Raw genomic sequence first — 16,875 nt, forward strand, 5'->3', positions numbered from 1 at the left:
TAAGGTTTCCTTATATTTACATATTCATAACATTAGCATTATCGCATGTACCTTCTGGTTTCAAAGATGTTTGGGGGAAATAGTGGATAAAAACACCATGCTGGCTCCCACTAGTCTAACTAAAATACAGACAATGGAAGAAAGGAACAACCCTGGGGGTAAATTAATAGAACAACGCTACCATGAGAGAATCACATGCATCTCAATAGCGAAGGGAAAAAGAAATGCACGTCCTCGGGATCAAATGAACCCCTCGCAGGCAGAATGTGGGAATTTTTACTTCTTTTCTGTGTTTTCTACTGAATGTAAGCACACAGAGTAGAGAGCCTGCAACTGGTCTGGCAAGTTCCTAAAGGCATATTATCATTCCAAAAAGAATCCGATTTTTTCAATGCTCAAGGCCCATCATTGAACTCCAGCACCGGGGTCATTCAGCCGTGTCTCTCTGCCTGCCTCAGTTTCCCCTCCTGGACAAGGCAGCCATACCTACCTCCTCGTAAAGCTTCGCTTACCCACACACCTATTCCTTGCTCTGCCGCCTGCGGATCTAAAGCCGCAGAGCCATCCGAATTATTCATTGAATCATATTTATGGAGGGCTTGCTGTGCGCAGGGCACCATATTGAGCGCTTGGGAAGTACAATTCGGCAAACTGAGTGTTGTTCTCTCACTGGGGCCCTACGACCACCCATACCCAGCGCTTAGAACAGTGCTTTACACTTAGTAAGCGCTTAGCAAATGCCATCATTATTATTATTATTAAAGGATCCCCCGCTTTTCTACCTCGGTCTCAGGGAGGGGGGTAGAAAACAGATATTTAGCTTTTGGTTAACGCCGTCCTGTGGGAAAGGTGTTTTGGAAACGATGCGCTCGGAGATGATGTGAACCCATGGCTGTGGTCAGAGCCCGGGCTTTGGAGTCAGAGGACGTGGGTTCTAATCCCACCTCGGCCACTTGTCAGCTCTGTAACTCTGGGCCAGTCACTTCACTTCTCTGGGCCCCAGTGTCTTCATGTGGAAAATGGGGATGAACACCGTGAGCCCCACGTGGGACGGTCTACCTGGTATCTCCCCCCGTGCTTAGAACAGTGCTTCGCACATAGTAAGCGCTTAACAAATGCCATCATTATTATTATTTACGTGTTCCTGAACTTGGCCCTCCCAAACGCTTAGGACAGCGCTGTGCACACAGTAAGCGCTCAGTAGATATGTCTGAATTTTCTCTTCATTCATTCTTTTAGTCAATCGTATTTATTGAATGCTTACTGTGTGCAGATCACTGTACTAAGCGCTTGGGAGGTACAAGTTGGCAACAGCTAGAGACAGTCCCTACCCAACAGCGGGCTCACAGTCTAGAAGGGGGAGACAGACAATAAAACAAAACACATTAACAAAATAGAATATGTACAACTAAAATAAATAGAGTAATAAATATGTATTAATGCTCTTAGTGGAAAGAGCACGGGCTGGTGAGTCGGAGGTCGTGGGTTCTAATCCTGCCTCTGCCACTTGTCAGCTGCGTGACCTTGGGCCAGTCGCTTCATTTCTCTGGGCCTCAGTGCCTTCATCTGGAAAATGGGGGTGAAGACTGTGGGCCCCACATGGGACGCTCTACCTAGTGTCTCCCCCAGCGCTTAGAACAGTGCTTCGCACATAGTAAGCGCTTAACAAATACCATCATTATTATGTGTTCCTGAATTGGACCCTCCCAAGCACTTAGGGCAGCGCTGTGCACACAGTAAGCGCTCAGTACATACGTCTGAATTTTCTCTTAGTGGAAAGAGCACGGGCTGGGGAGTCAGAGGTCGTGGGTTCTAATCCCACCTCCGCCACTTGTCAACTGTGTGACTTTGGTCAGGTCACCTCACTTCTCTGGGCACCAGTGCCTTCATCTGGAAAATGGGGGTGAAGACTGTGGGACAACCTAATTATCTGGTATTTCCCCCAGCACTTAGAAAAGTGCTTCGCACATAGTAAGCGCTTAACAAATGCCATCATTATTATTTATGTGTTCCTGAATTGGACCCTCCCAAGCGCTTAGGACAGCGCCGTGCACACAGTAAGCACTCAGTACATACGTCTGAATTTTCCCTTAGTGGAAAGAGCACGGGCTGGGGAGTCAGAGGTCGTGGGTTCTAATCCCGCCTCCGCCACTTGTCAGCTGTGCGACTTTGGTCAGGTCACCTCACTTCTCCAGGCCTCAGTTCCCTCATCTGGAAAATGGGGGGGTGAAGACTGTGGGACCACCTAATTATCTGGTATCTCCCCCAGCGCTTAGAAAAGTGCTTCGCACATAGTAAGCGTTTAACAAATGCCATCATTATTAATGTGTTCCTGAATTGGCCAGGTCACCTCACTTCTCCGGGCCTCAGTTCCCTCATCTGGAAAATGGGGGGGTGAAGACTGTGGGACAACCTAATTATCTGGTATCTCCCCCAGCGCTTAGAACAGTGCTTCGCACATACCAAGCGCTTAACAAATGCCATCATTATTATTTATGTGTTCCTGAATTGGTCAGGTCACCTCACTTCTCTGGGCCTCAGTTCCCTCATCTGGAAAATGGGGAGTGAAGAGTGGGCCAACCTAATTACCTGGTATCTCCCCCAGCGCTTAGAAAAAGCGCTTCGCACATAGCCAAGCGTTTAACAAATGCCATCATTATTATTTACGTGTTCCTGAATTGGACCCTCCCAAGCGCTTAGGACAGCGCCGTGCACACAGTAAGCGCTCAGTACATACGTCTGAATTTTCTCTTAGTGGAAAGAGCACGGGCTGGGGAGTCAGAGGTCGTGGGTTCTAATCCCGCCTCCGCCACTTGTCAGCTGTGCGACTTTGGTCAGGTCACCTCACTTCTCTGGGCCTCAGTTCCCTCATCTGGAAAATGGGGGGGTGAAGACTGTGGGACCACCTAATTATCTGGTATCTCCCCCAGCGCTTAGAGAAAGTGCTTCGCACATAGCCAAGCGTTTAACAAATGCCATCATTATTATTTATGTGTTCCTGAATTGGACCCTCCCAAGCACTTACGACAGCGCCATGAACACACTAAGCGCTCAATAGATACGTCCGAATTTTCTCTTAGTGGAAAGAGCACGGACTGGGGAGTCAGAGATCTTGGGTTCTAATCCCGCCTCCGCCACTTGTCAGCTGTGCGACTTTGGACAGGTCACCTCACTTCTCTGGGCCTCAGTTCCCTCATCTGGAAAATGGGGGTGAAGACTGTGGGACCCACGTGGGACAACCTAATTATCTGGTATCTCCCCCAGCGCTTAGAAAAGTGCTTCGCATATAGTAAGCGTTTAACAAATACCATTATTATTATTATTTACGTGTTCCTGAATTGGACCCTCCCGAGCGCTTAGGACAGCGCTGTGCACACAGTAAGCGCTCAGTAGATACGTCTGAATTTTCTCTTAGTGGAAAGAGCACGGGCTGGAGAGTCAGAGGTCGTGGGTTCTAATCCCACCTCCGCCACTTGTCAGCTGTGCGACTTTGGTCAGGTCACCTCACTTCTCTGGGCCTCAGTTCCCTCATCTGGAAAATGGGGGGTGAAGACTGTAGGACAACCTAATTACCTGGTATCTCCCCCAGCGCTTAGAAAAAGTGCTTCGCACATAGCCAAGAGTTTAACAAATGCCATCATTATTATTTACGTGTTATTGAATTGGTCAGGACACCTCACTTCTCCGAGCCTCAGTTCCCTCATCTGGAAAATGGGGGGGTGGGGGGGTGAAGGCTGTGGGCCAACCTAATTATCTGGTATCTCCCCCAGCGCTTAGAACAGTGCTTCGCACATAGCAAGCGTTTAACAAACGCCACCATTATTATTTACGTGCTCCTGAATTGGTCAGGTCACCTCACTTCTGCGGGCCTCAGTTCCCTCATCTGGAAAATGGGGGTGAAGACTGTGGGCCAACCTAATTACCTGGTATCTCCCCCAGCGCTTAGAAAAGTGCTTCGCACATAGCCAAGCGTTTAACAAACGCCATCATTACTATTTATGTGTTCCTGAATTGGTCAGGTCACCTCACTTCTCCGGGCCTCAGTTCCCTCATCTGGAAAATGGGGGGGGTGAAGACTGTGGGACCACCTAATTATCTGGAATCTCCCCCAGCGCTTAGGAAAGTGCTTCGCACATAGTAAGCGCTTAACAAATGGCACCATTATTATTTATGTGTTCCTGAATTGGACCCTCCCAAGCGCTTAGGACAGTGCTGTGCACACATTAAGCGCTCAGTACATGTTTGAATTTTCTCTCACTGGAAAGAGCGCGGCTGGGGAGTCAGAGGTCGTGGGTTCTAAACCCACCTCTGCCACTTGTCAGCTGGGCGACTTTGGTCAGGTCACCTCACTTCTCCGGGCCTCAGTTCCCTCATCTGCAAAATGGGGAGGGTGAAGACTGTGGGACCACCTAATTACCTGGTATCTCCCCCAGCGCTTAGAAAAGTGCTTCGCACATAGTAAGCGTGTAACAAATGACCTCATTATGTGTTCCTGAATTGGTCAGGTCACCTCACTTCTGCGGGCCTCAGTTCCCTCATCTGGAAAATGGGGGGGGGGGGGGGTGAAGACTGTGGGCCAACCTAATTATCTGGTATCTCCCCCAGCGCTTAGAAAAGTGCTTCGCACATAGCAAGCGTTTAATACCATTATTATTATTTACGTGTTCCTGAATTGGTCAGGTCACCTCACTTCTGCGGGCCTCAGTTCCCTCATCTGCAAAATGGGGGGTGAAGACTGCGGGACCACCCAATTATCTGGTATCTCCCCCAGCGCTTAGAACAGTGCTTCGCACACAGTAAGCGTGTAACAAATGCCGTCATTATTATTTACGTGTTCCTGAATTGGCCAGGTCACCTCACTTCTCCGGGCCTCAGTTCCCTCACCTGGAAAATGGGGGTGAAGGCTGTGGGCCCCACGTGGGCCGCTCTACCCGGCGTCTCCCCCGGCGCTTAGGACAGTGCCCGGCACGTAGTAGACGTTTTGGCGCGTATCGTCGTCGTTATTATTACTGCGTGAGGGGGGGAGTCAGCCCCGCGGTGAGGGGGCTTTGTGGTGGGGGCGTCGTCGCCATCGCCGTGAGGCAGTTGGCCTCGACGGGCCTGCCTTCCTTCCCGCCTGTCCCCGTGCCGGCCCTCGCCACTCACCGGATGGCGTCGAGGGAGAAGGAGGGCAGGGCTGGGCAGGGCGGGCTGCCGCGGTCCGCGTCCCCCGAGGCCGGCCTCTCCTCAGCCGCCCCCGCCGCCGCCGCCGCCGCCGGCTCCGGCGCCGTCCCCTCACAAAATGGCCGCCGCTTCTTCTCCACAGCCGCGGCGTCCTCCTCCCCCGACCCGAGCGGCCTCCCCATTGGCCCCCTCCTTCCACCGCCCCGCTCCCCTATTAGCCCACGCGGCCGTCCGTCACGGGGGCGCCCAATAGGAACCGGCGGCGGGCCCCGAGCGAGAAGGCGGGCCCTGATTGGCCGCGACGCCTGTCACTCTTCCCCTCCGGCGCGCTCATTGGCCCTCCGTCTCGGAGGGACCGGCCCCCGCGGCTTCGGGCCTTTGTATCCGCGCAAGGACTCAACATCCGGGGCCTCAGCCCCGCTAAGCGCGGCCCTCATCATCATCATCATCATCATAATAATGATGGCATTTATTAAGCGCTTACTATGTGCAAATCGCTGTTCTAATTGCTGGGGTAGATACAAGGTAATCAAGTTGTCCCACGTGGGGCTCACAGACTTAATCCCCATTTTCCAGATGAGGGAACTGAGGCCCAGAGAAGTGAAGTGACTGGCCCAAAGTCACACAGCTGACAAGTGGCGGAGCCGGGATTTGAACCCATCACCTCTGACTCCAAAGCCCGGGCTCTTTCCACTGAGCCACGCATCAATCGTGTTTATTGAGCAATTACTGTGCGCAGAGCACTGGACTAAGCGCTTGGGAAGTACAAGTTGGCAACACAGAGAGACAGTCATCATCATCAATCGTATTTATTGAGCGCTTACTGTGCGCAGAGCACTGGACTAAGCGCTTGGGAAGTGCAAGTTGGCAACATATAGAGACAGTCATCATCATCAATCGTATTTATTGAGCGCTTACCGTGCGCAGAGCACTGGACTAAGCGCTTGGGAAGTGCAAGTTGGCAACATATAGAGACAGTCCCTACCCAACAGTGGCCTCACAGTCTAAAAGGGGGAGACAAAACCAAACATACTAACAAAATAAAATAAATAGAATAGATATGTACAAGTAAAATAGAGTAATAAATATGTACAAGCATATCTACATATATACAGGTGCTGTGGGGAAGGGAAGGAGGTAAGATGGGGGATGGAGAGGGGGACGAGGGGGAGAGAAAGGAAGGGGCTCAGTGTGGGAAGGCCTCCTGGAGGAGGTGAGCTCTCAGTAGGGCCTTGAAGGGAGGAAGAGAGCTAGCTTGGCCCTGATTTCATTCATTCATTCATTCATTCATTCATATTTATTGAGCGCTTCCTGTGTGCAGAGCACTGGACTAAGCGCTTGGGAAGGACAAGTTGGCAACATCTAGAGACGGGCCCTACCCAACAGCAGGCTCACAGTCTAGAAGGGGGAGACAGAGGACCAAACAAAATATATTAACAAAATAAATAAAATATGCACAAATAAAATAAATAAATAGAGTAATAAATTCTCTCCCCCTTCTAGACTGTGAGCCCACTGTTGGGTAGGGACCGTCTCTAGATGTTACCGACTTGTACTTCCCAAGCGCTTAGTCCAGTGCTCTGCACACAGAAAGCGCTCAACTCATTCATTCATTCATTTATTCAATCATATTTATTGAGCGCTCACTGTGTGCAGAGCACTGGACTAAGCGCTTGGGAAGTGCAATCAATCAATCGTATTTATTGAGCGCTTACTGTGTGCAGAGCACTGGACTAAGCGCTTGGGAAGTACAAGTTGGCAACACATAGAGACAGTCCCTACCCAACAGTGGGCTCGCAGTCTAGAAGGGGGAGACAGACGACAAAACAAAACATATTAACAAAATAAAATAAATAGAATAAATATGTACAAATAAAATAGAGTAATAAATACATACAAACATACATACCTGTATACAGGTGCTGTGGGGAGGGGATGGAGAGGGGGAGGAGGGGGAGAGGAAGGAGGGGGCGACACGGGGTCCGTGCCCTCCACCCGTGCCTCACACCCGGCCAGGCCCGGCTGCCTCAGTTTCCCCCCAACAGTTTCCCGCCCACCAGAGACGGTGGGGGCTGGATGATAATAATAATAATAATGATGATGATGGTTTTTGTTAAGCGCTTACTATGTGCACTGTTCTAAGCTCTGGGGGTGATACTTCTAGACTGTGAGCCCGCTGTTGGGTAGGGACCGTCTCTATATGTTGTCAACTTGTACTTCCCTGGATTGTCACGCTTGTATTGTTGGGGGAAATAGCTAAAAAAAAAGTCAACACGCATTTTAATTTAGTGGATGTCTCAGTGGAAATAGTACGGGCTTTGGAGTCAGAGGTCGTGGGTTCGAATCCCGGCCCCGCCACACGCCTGCTGTGTGACCTTGGGCAAGTCACTTCACTTCTCTGAGCCTCAGTTCCCTCATCTGTAAAACGGGGATTAAGACTGCAAGCCCCGCGTGGGGCAACCTGATCACTTTTGTATCCCACCAGCGCTTAGAACAGTGCTTTGCACATAGTAAGCGCTTAACAAATGCCATCATCATCATCAACCAAAGGGCAGGGGAGGGGAGTAAAACAATATCCTGGGGACAGAACGTACCAAGATGATGATGGTATTTGTTAAAGGTGCTTACTATGTGCCAAGCACTCTTTTAAGCGCTGGGGTAAATAAAGGTAATCAGGTTGTCCCACATGGGGCTCAGTCTAAATCCATTTTACAAATGAGATAACTGAGGCAAAGAGAAGTTAAATGACTTGCCCAAAGTCATACAGCTGGGATTAGAACCCATGACTTCTGACCCCCAAGTCCGGGCTCTTTCCACTAAGCCACGCTGCTTCTCTAAAGAACGAGACTTTACAAAACTACACAAAAATATGCTGGATACATAGGGGAAAGAGCACAGATCTGGGAGGAATCCCAAATTCTAGTCCTACCTTAGTTTAATAGATAGAGCAGAGGTCTGGGACTCAGGATTTTTGTTCTATTCTCAACTCCGTCACTTTTGCTGTGCGAACTCGGGCAGGTTACTTCACTTCTCTGGGCCTCAGTTACCTCATCCGTGAGCTCCATGTGGGACATGACGGACCGTAACCAATCTGATTAACTTGTATCTACCCCAGCACTTAGTACCATAATACCATATTTTTTAAAAAGCTCTGGCACTTGCCTACGGTGTAACCTTGGGCAAGTCACTTCATTTCTCTGTGCCTCAATTTCCTTACCTGCAAAATGGTGATTCAATACCCATTCTCATTCCCTCTCAGACTGCAAACCCCATGTAGGGCAGGGCGTGTGTCTCATCTGATCCCACAGTTTAGCACAGTGATTGGCACATGTTAAACTCACGTTGAGTAGCTGTGAGTGTGAATTGCCCTTGGTCACACAAAAGAAGATGGATTATGACCTTGTAAAAAACTCCCAAATACGGGACTAATACAGAGGCACGGAGAAGTGAAGAGACTTGCCAGAGGTGACACAGCGAACACGCAGTTTAGGCAGGATTAGAACTCGGGTCCTTCCGACTTGCAGACCATTAGGCCATGCTGCTTCTCAAGACTGCAAAGCTACAACAGCTTTACCCTAGGCACCCCAAGAATGACTCAGATGGAACTGTTCTGAGCATACGGCTTCTTAAGTGTTCATTACAGAGAACGTCTCCTAATTCTGTTGCAATGTGCTCTCCCAAGCGCTCAGTACAGTGATTGGCACATGGTAAACTCATGTAAACTCAATAAATACCTCTGATTGATCAACGGATTGAAGTGGAAAGAACTCAGGCCTGCGAGTCGGGGGATATGGGTTTAAACCCTGGCTGTACCACTTACCTCCTGGGTGATCTGGAGCAAGTCGCTTCACTTCTCTGTGCCTCAGTTTCCTCATCTGTAAAACTAGGATTCAATACCTGTTCTTCCTACTTAGCCTAATGTGGGAGAGGGATTGTGTCTGACCTGACTGTGTATCATCTATCCCAGGGCTTAGTACAGTGTTGGGCACATAAACTAAGCAGCGTGGCTCAGTGGAAAGAGCACGGGCTTTGGAGTCAGAGGTCAGGGGTTCAAATCCCGGCTCCGCCAATTGTCAGCTGGGTGACTCTGGGCAAGTCACTTAACTTCTCTGGGCCTGTTACCTCATCTGTAAAATGGGGATTAAGACTGTGAGCCCCCCATGGAGCAACTTGTTCACCTTGTAACCACCCCAGTGCTTAGAACAGTGCTTTGCACATAGTGCTTAATAAATGCCACCATTATTATTATTATTGACAAATACCACAATGATTTTCAAAGCCAGTCCGAAGCGCTGGTGAACAACTTTCCGGGGAGAAGCCAGAAGGGGACACCACCTCACTTCTTGCCCACCCCACCTCCAAGCTACTTCGGGCCTGCACGCAAAAGACCAGTCGCCAAAAGTGAACTTACAAAAAAAAAAAAAAACCCTCAAAAAAAACCCAACCAAAAACCAAAACACATTTTATTCATTTTTCAGTTCTTCCAAAGGTGAAAATATCAAGTCCTACCGCTAAGAAGAAAAACAAAAAAAAACAAAACCCCCAAACCCAAGAAACCCCTCCTCCCTCCTAAAGTCACAGAACACATAATGAACTGCACTAGGACAGGCAGTGCAGAGGTCCGGAGGGGGAGACAGCCAGGTTAATCCCCCCGCCCCCCCCGCCAAAAACTAATTGAGCAACAGAAAAAAAACAAAACAAACCCCCCCCCCCCCAAAAACAAAACCAAAAATACCTGATAAATACAGGACAATGCGAGACGAGTAAAAATGAAGAGCGCTAACCGGTGGCTCTCCCAAGTCTTCCGCTGCCTTACTCGCCCACAAAGGGGGCTTACGGCAGGTTCCTCCAGTCCCGGCTGGGCCTGCTGGCCACCCCCAGGTCTTCCCACGATCGGCGGTGAATTAAAGAACCTGAGGTGGACTGAGGAGGCATCTGTTCCTTCTTGGCTGGGGACGAGGAAAGTGACATGCCAAAGGAGTCTCTGTCTTGCTTTCCCTGCACGCCTGCGGCCTTGGTGAACTTGTAGGGCTGTGAGGGAGGTGGCGGGGGGTGGGAGATGCGTTTATGTGGGGGTGTGTCGGGGGGCAAGGGGAGCTTCTGCTTCTCGGATCTCCCGGGACGTCCCGGGGTCACCTGTGGAGAAGAGGGGGAACCCGAAAGGCAGAACCGCTTCGCTCGGCACCGGCTTTGGGGTCGCCACGGCCCCCGGCAGACGAGAGGGGCCCGAAAGGGAGGCATTTCTGGGGTTCCGTGTGACGGCAGCCGGGGGAGAGCCAGGAGAGGGAGAGTTTCTGGCAGTGGGCGGGAGGAGGGCGAGGGACTGGGCGTGCTGGTGAAGAGCCTCGGTGCCTTGCCCTCAGGGGGGCTGGGGCGGGGTGGTGGAGAACGGGGGGACATGCCCTGAAACGGTCCTGCGGTTCTAACGGCCGAGGGACGCCAGGCCAGAGGATCTCAGAAACCCTCTCCTCCGAGGGCGACAGCGGGCAGCAAAGTGCCGCGGAGCTGTCGGTGTCCTGGTCGACGAGGGGGTGGGAAGGACGGGAGGGGCGGGGAAACTACACTGACTGCCGGATGCTGCCCCTGACCGTCGACAACCCCAGGCAGCCACCTCCTCCTCCTCCTCCTCGGCACCCGTGTGTGGCACCACTGACGCACGTCCTAGTCACCAGGCCGGTGGGTTGGCGGGGCCTGGAGTTCATCGAGTAGATTGGTCCATACGGATGGCCCCAAAACCCAGAGAGACACAAAGGGGGAAAAGGAAAAGAAGAAAGAAGGGCGGGGAGCGGGGCGTGGGGGAGAGAGAAGAAATACAGTTTCTATTTTGGGTAAAATATTCAGGGGTCAGCTGGAGGAGGAAGGGGGGTTGCAGGACCAGAGTTCAGCGGCTACTTCCTCTTCTTCTTGGGGGGCGCGGAGCTGTGTCTGGAGCCGCGGCCGGAGCCACGGCCGGAGCTGTGCACGGAGCCCTTCCTCTTCCGGCTCAGGCTCCGGCTCTGCTCCTCCTCTTCCTCGTATCGACTCTCACGGTCGGCTGTGAGGGGAAGAGGGAAGACCTGAATTAGAGGTGGGGGTGAGGGCCGGCAGGGTCCTCGTCACAGACCCCTAACGCTGCCCGCTCTGTGATCTCATCACTTCTCTGGGCCTCGATCTCCTCAACTGTAAAATGGGGATTCGATACCTGTTCCTCCTACTTAGACTGCGACCCCAGGGGTTCCGACCAGCGTGATCTGCATCTCTCCCAGCGCTTAACGCGGAGTAAGCGCTTAACAAATATCATTAAAAAAAGGCGTTGACCGCCCCTAACCCACCCGCCCCCGAGGCTTAAAACTCAAACATCACAAGGTGGTGATGGCACCGTTGGGCCTCGGTGGGTGGGACGGTGAAGTGCCTCAGAAAATGCTGTTGCCTTGCCCTTCTCCTCGTGGACACTGGTCTGCTTCTGTCCCTTCAGGGTGGCCAGCCCAGTATAGGGCAATCTGGAGGTCCCTGATGGGAGGATGGACAAGGAGGCTGCTCAGATGTGAGCCTGGAGGCCCCGTGTGTGCAACTGCTCTAAGGACCCCCATAAAACAGCCCCAGGCCCACTCTGGCCGTCCGGCTCCCGCGAGCCCAGGAGGTCCTCAGCTGGGCCCCAACTGGAGAAGGCGGGAGGGCTCGGTGGTGTTCTCCTGGACCACTTCCAAGGCTCTGATCCGCTCCATTCTTTGAAGTAATGTCACCGGAAACTTCCTCCCTGATATTCCAAGACTTTAATTTGGGCTCCCGTCAGCCGGGCTGATTCTGGTTTTAGTGTTTTTATTTTTTTTACCTTTCCTGGCTTCTTCCTCCAGTTCATCCCAGTCTTTTCCACTCTCCTCTTCGCTACCCAATGATTCCTTGGAATAGTCTGTGGAGAAGAGCAGATTTTTTTTTTCAGTCGCAGAGGTACGGAATGAACCACCCAGCTAGGAGCATTTAAGTGAGACAAACCGTCTCCTCTCAAGGAGCTGCTGCCGTCACAGTGATGCCTCGGCTAAAAGCCGTAACCATCACAATTATGAAAAAAGAAAACGCTAAGCACATACTATGACTGTCTTGTCTCCCGTACACAGGGTGTAACATAAACCTAAGCTCTACCCTTGAGGAGCTAACACTGTAAGGCAGGAAGAAATAAACACGATCAAGTTTATAAAGGGCAGAAAAGACAAGTGGACCAACGGGAATTCCTAGCTAAATTAAATGAAGAACAATAAGTAGAGAGGAAAGGAGTGGTTGATATGTTTGGGTTTTGTTCGGTGGTACATATTGAGCGCTTACTGGATGCAGGGTACTGTAGTAAGGGCTTGGGGGAGTACAATACCAGAGTTGATAAACATCTTCCCTGCCCACATGGCACTCACAGTGCAGAGGGGAAGACAGATATCATTATTAATATATTAATTAGTGATATACATAAATGCTGTGGGGCTGAGGGATGGGTGAACATGGGCAATGCAGAAAGGGGAGGGGAAAAAAGGGCTTAATTGGGGATGTTAGGGGACCCTAAGGTGGTAAAAACAAAGATTAAAGAAAGCTCGGGGGGCTGAAGGAGAAGAACATGAAGTCGGCAAAGGAGACGCTGGTAAGGATGGATTTACTTCCCTTCCTACCAACCATTAATGCTCCTTTAAATGCCAGCTCCTCTGCCTCTGGCCCGGCCTTTGAAGGGCCGCAGGGAGGAGAGGCTGGGAATGATGGAGAAATGCGGCTGCGACGGGAGGGGCAGCTGAGAGGGCTTGCAGGTGCGAAGGGAGGCGTGAGGCAGCGGGGCTAGCCCCGGGTGGGGTGGACGGGGCTGCTGCTGGGTTGGGAGAGGCTCAGTCTGAAACCAGGGGGTGGAAGGTTGCCGAGAAAGGTGACCATCAGAGAAACCGGATCCCGGCGACTGCTGATTAGCTTGAATGGGAGAGACTCAGGTTGCGCTTCATTAAACTCCGGTCTTTTACCCAATCCTATGATTGGTTCTCGGTTTCCCTGTTACTCACTTACTCCCTTTGCACGCCCGTCCTGTTCGAGGGAGGGATCACTTTAAAACTGGTTGAGAAGTGCCCGGCAGTGCAGCAAACACGCTCGCCCAGCTAATTAAAATTCTGCCTAGACTGGTTGAGGCCTTCGTAAACATCTACTAACTATGCAGATCGGCTGAATGATAAGATCGGGCAGAGCTCAGGGGACACTGAAGATTCGGAGAAAGGCGGAATCTGCCGCTCACTTTAGAACGGGCCATTTCAGAGTCCGGGCGCCCCATCTTCTTTCCACCTGACTTCTTTCAACCCCAGGACGAAAGCCGGACGAAAACAGGGACCGTGAAGAGCCTTACCCGACTCCTCTGCTTCTGAGGAATAGTCTTCATCACTATCTTCCTCCTCTTCCTCATATTCATCCTCTGAAGGGTTAAAGGTCTCATCTTCAATCTCTGACTCTGATTCCCCAACTTCAGCATCGCTTCCCTGGAGACAGAAGAGCCAATATCGCATATTTTCCACGCATTTCAGATTGGCGATTTAAGGAATCCAATGTCTCTGGAGGGCCTGTGACCCGAATTTTACATAATTAGTGATCATTACGTAATTGTTGAGTGCTGCCTCTGTGTCAAGCACTACTCTAAGTGCTGGGAGAGAGAAGTTTTTAACAGATCGGCCACAGTCCCTGTGCCACATGGGGCTCGTAGTCCAAGCAGGCGGGAGAAGAGGTATTGAATCCTCACTTTAAAGTTGAGGAAGTTGTGGCCCGGAGAAGTTGCCCCAGGGCATACAGCAAGCAGGTGGCAGAGAGGGATTAGAACCCAGGACCTTTTACTCCCACACCTGGGATTCTTCCACTTAGGCCTCGCTGCTTCCTGACACTTGGGGCGGATGAAGTGCGAGGAATGATCACAGATGGTGAGCCACACCAGGACACTCTAGGGAACAGGACCAACCTTAGCTCGCCTTCTCTCGCTAGAGAAACCCTGGAGAAGTCTCTCCCCACTCCCCACCTGACGGGAAAACGAGCCCCAGAAAAACCGCTTTCTTGAGCGGGTGACTGTTCGCAATTTGAAAGATGGATGTTGGAGGGATGCTAAACTTTTTTTTCCTTCTCCTGAGCATCAACCCTATCACCTATCGTCACCCGTCGCTTCCCCTACGTCCACGAAACTTGTCCACCTTGGGCGCCCACCTCAAGATGCTGCAGACAACCCCCTCCCACGCACCTCGCCCTCGGGCTCCAGGAAAGACCAGCCCCCTTGCTCAAAGAAGCCCTCGGGGTCATCTACGATGGTCTTCATGATTTTGGTCCAGTTGAGGGACTGCACTCCTTCCGTGTACTTCAGGTCACAGGAGCTGAGGGGAGACACACAAAACATCACAGAACTAGAGGCGTGGCTACATCTCCGGGCACAGTAGGACGGTCACCCCTGGGGTCCTGGGACCCTCCACCCGTTCAACTGTAATAATAATAATCTGTCAGCTGTGTGACTTTGGGCAAGTCACTTAACTTCTCTGTGCCTCAGTTCCCTCATCTGTGAAATGGGGATTAAAACTGTGAGCCCCCTGTGGGACAACCTGATCACCTTGTAACCTCCCCAGTGCTTAGAACAGTGCTTTGCACATAGTAAGCGCTTAACAAATACCATCATTATAATAATCTGTGCCATGTGCCAAGATCCCGTCCAGTCCCAAGAGCCAGGGCCCAGTTTTCACGCCCCGGTCTCTGGTGGCTTTCTATAAAAGATTGGCATCCTCTAGCACCCGCACGAGAAACCAAGGCAGCCGTCGTTAACTCCGGAACCGAGGGTGGGAAGCGGGAGGGTCACGGACCCGGCTCGAGTCGCTTACTTCAACCACTCCTTGATGGGGTCAAGTGAGGCCACAGGGATGGCGTTGATCATGGTCACTTTCTTGCTGTAGTCCTTATAGACGATCACCATGTCAAAGTTCTTCAGGTGGAACTGGACCCGCTCGAAGTGAATCAGCTCCACCTCGTCCAACGTCACCACGAAAGGCGGCTAGGAGTGCGGGAGGGAAACAGAACACAGGTCTCTCCCTGAGCATGAAACACTGGTTATGGATCAGGCCTAGCTCGTAGGGACGGGCTGGACTGAAGGCCACACGCTAAGACTGCAGCCCCACAACCTGTGCTGTTCTGGCCTCCCAAGGAAGCCACCATTCTCTTCCGGGGTATTTCTACTTCACCGTTTTCAGTCAGTCAAGTCAGTCGCTGGTATCTTCAACACTGAACTAAGCTATTTATTTATTTGCTGGCATTAGTTATCAATCAATTAATGGTATTTATTCAGCGCTTACTATGTGCAGAGCACTGTACTAAGTGCTTGAGAGCGTACACTCAACCAATGACTAAGCCCTCTTTTCCTTTTCTTCAGCTCCCTTCTGCGTCGCCCTGCCTTGCCCCCTTTATCCTTCCTCCCCGCCCTACAGCACTTATGTGCATATCTGTCATTTACTTATTTCTACTAATGTCTCTCTCCTCTACATAGTAAGCTCGTTGTGGGCAGGGAATGTGCTGTTATATCATCATATTACACTTTCCCAAACAAGTTAGTACAGTGTTCTGCACACAGTAAGCACTCAATAAATATGAATGACTGGTATTGAGTGCTTGCTATGTAGAGAGCACAGTACTAAGAGCTTGGGAGAGTACAATGTAACAGAGTTGGAAGTCACGTTTCCTGCCCACAGTAAGCTTAAAGTCTAGAGGAGTGTCAGGCATCCAGCAGACACTTAATAAATGCTGAGGACGAGGTGAGGGATGCAGGGGGGAAGAGAATGGCTTTAAAGGACAAGTTGGTCGGAACATAACTAGGCTTGGTTATGCTATGTTGCCGCTCAGGTGGTCATTTACTGTTTCCCTTTATTCTGCTACTTCTGATCTGTCTGGTTGAAAGACTGCTTTTCCAAGCACTTCAGGTCAAACGAGCGGCGGGGAACTAGCCAGGGTCCAGGGGCGACCAAATCACTCCGCAGAAGGGAGGAAAAGTGGGGGAAGACAATGGGCCTGGAGGACGAATAAACCAACAATCTTGCCTGGGCCCTAGCAGCCCACTGGCCGTAGCGACAAGCATTCCCGTACCCAAGGAACCTCGGGACGTCTGAGACCAGTCATCAGAGGGGCTGGCAAAAGGCAGAGAAAACCCATTCCCCCCGCCACAACTTTATTTTTGGCTCGTCTCTTCTTCCCTCAACAGCAGATTCCTTTAATGATAATTGTGGTGTGTTAAACGTTTACTACGTGTGTGCCACTGGAGCTGATACAGTAGAAGCAGACCGGACGCGGTCCTCGTCCCCCATGTGCTTCCCAGCCTAAGGGGGAGCGAGAATACTTATTTTATCCCCAGCTTACAGATGAGGAAACGGAGGCCCCGAAGGTGACCTGCCCATGCGGACCTGGAATGAAAACCCAGGTCTTCAGACTCCTAGGCCTTCACTCTTGCCACTCGGCTACTCTGCTTTTAAATTTTCCAGGCATCTTTCTTCCAAAGAACAAAACTGCCTTACGGATGCTTTCTCCTTAACCTGAAGGAGGGAGGTGGGAGCAACGATTTTCCTTATTTTGAGTCAGAGACCCTGAGAGAGGGGAAGCCCACTGTGAGCCCACTGTTGGGTACGGACCGTCTCTATATGTTGCCAACTTGTACTTCCCAAGCACTTAGTACAGCGCTCTGCACACAGTAAGCGCTCAATAAATACGATT

General features: G+C 51.2%; 2 protein-coding genes across 8 annotated transcripts in view; both read right to left on the minus strand.

Moving 5' to 3' along the window:
• HNRNPC (heterogeneous nuclear ribonucleoprotein C) overlaps positions 1–5,236 on the minus strand; it is a 38,845-nt gene extending 33,609 nt beyond the window's left edge. For 2 of the 7 annotated variants that reach the window (XM_038740927.1, XM_038740920.1), the window contains exon 1: positions 5,146–5,231. The gene's annotated coding sequence lies outside the window, so the exon portion shown is untranslated. Of the gene's footprint in view, positions 1–5,145 lie in introns of all 7 variants that reach the window. The other 5 variants (XM_038740922.1, XM_038740929.1, XM_038740926.1 and 2 more) reach the window with 5 other exon arrangements.
• Positions 5,237–9,610: 4,374 nt separating this feature from the next.
• Positions 9,611–16,875, minus strand: part of SUPT16H (SPT16 homolog, facilitates chromatin remodeling subunit) — a 34,744-nt gene continuing 27,479 nt past the window's right edge. The window contains exons 22-26 of the mRNA XM_038741212.1: positions 15,003–15,172; positions 14,378–14,507; positions 13,505–13,634; positions 11,975–12,052; positions 9,611–11,197 (exon numbers count right to left, since the gene is read on the minus strand). Of these exons, the coding sequence (XP_038597140.1) occupies positions 11,052–11,197; positions 11,975–12,052; positions 13,505–13,634; positions 14,378–14,507; positions 15,003–15,172 (654 nt within the window). The 3' untranslated portion in view covers positions 9,611–11,051. The remainder of the gene's footprint in view (positions 11,198–11,974; positions 12,053–13,504; positions 13,635–14,377; positions 14,508–15,002; positions 15,173–16,875) is intronic.

Source organism: Tachyglossus aculeatus, assembly GCF_015852505.1.
Source record: "Tachyglossus aculeatus isolate mTacAcu1 chromosome 12 unlocalized genomic scaffold, mTacAcu1.pri SUPER_6_unloc_1, whole genome shotgun sequence".
Lineage (NCBI taxonomy): Eukaryota > Metazoa > Chordata > Mammalia > Monotremata > Tachyglossidae > Tachyglossus > Tachyglossus aculeatus.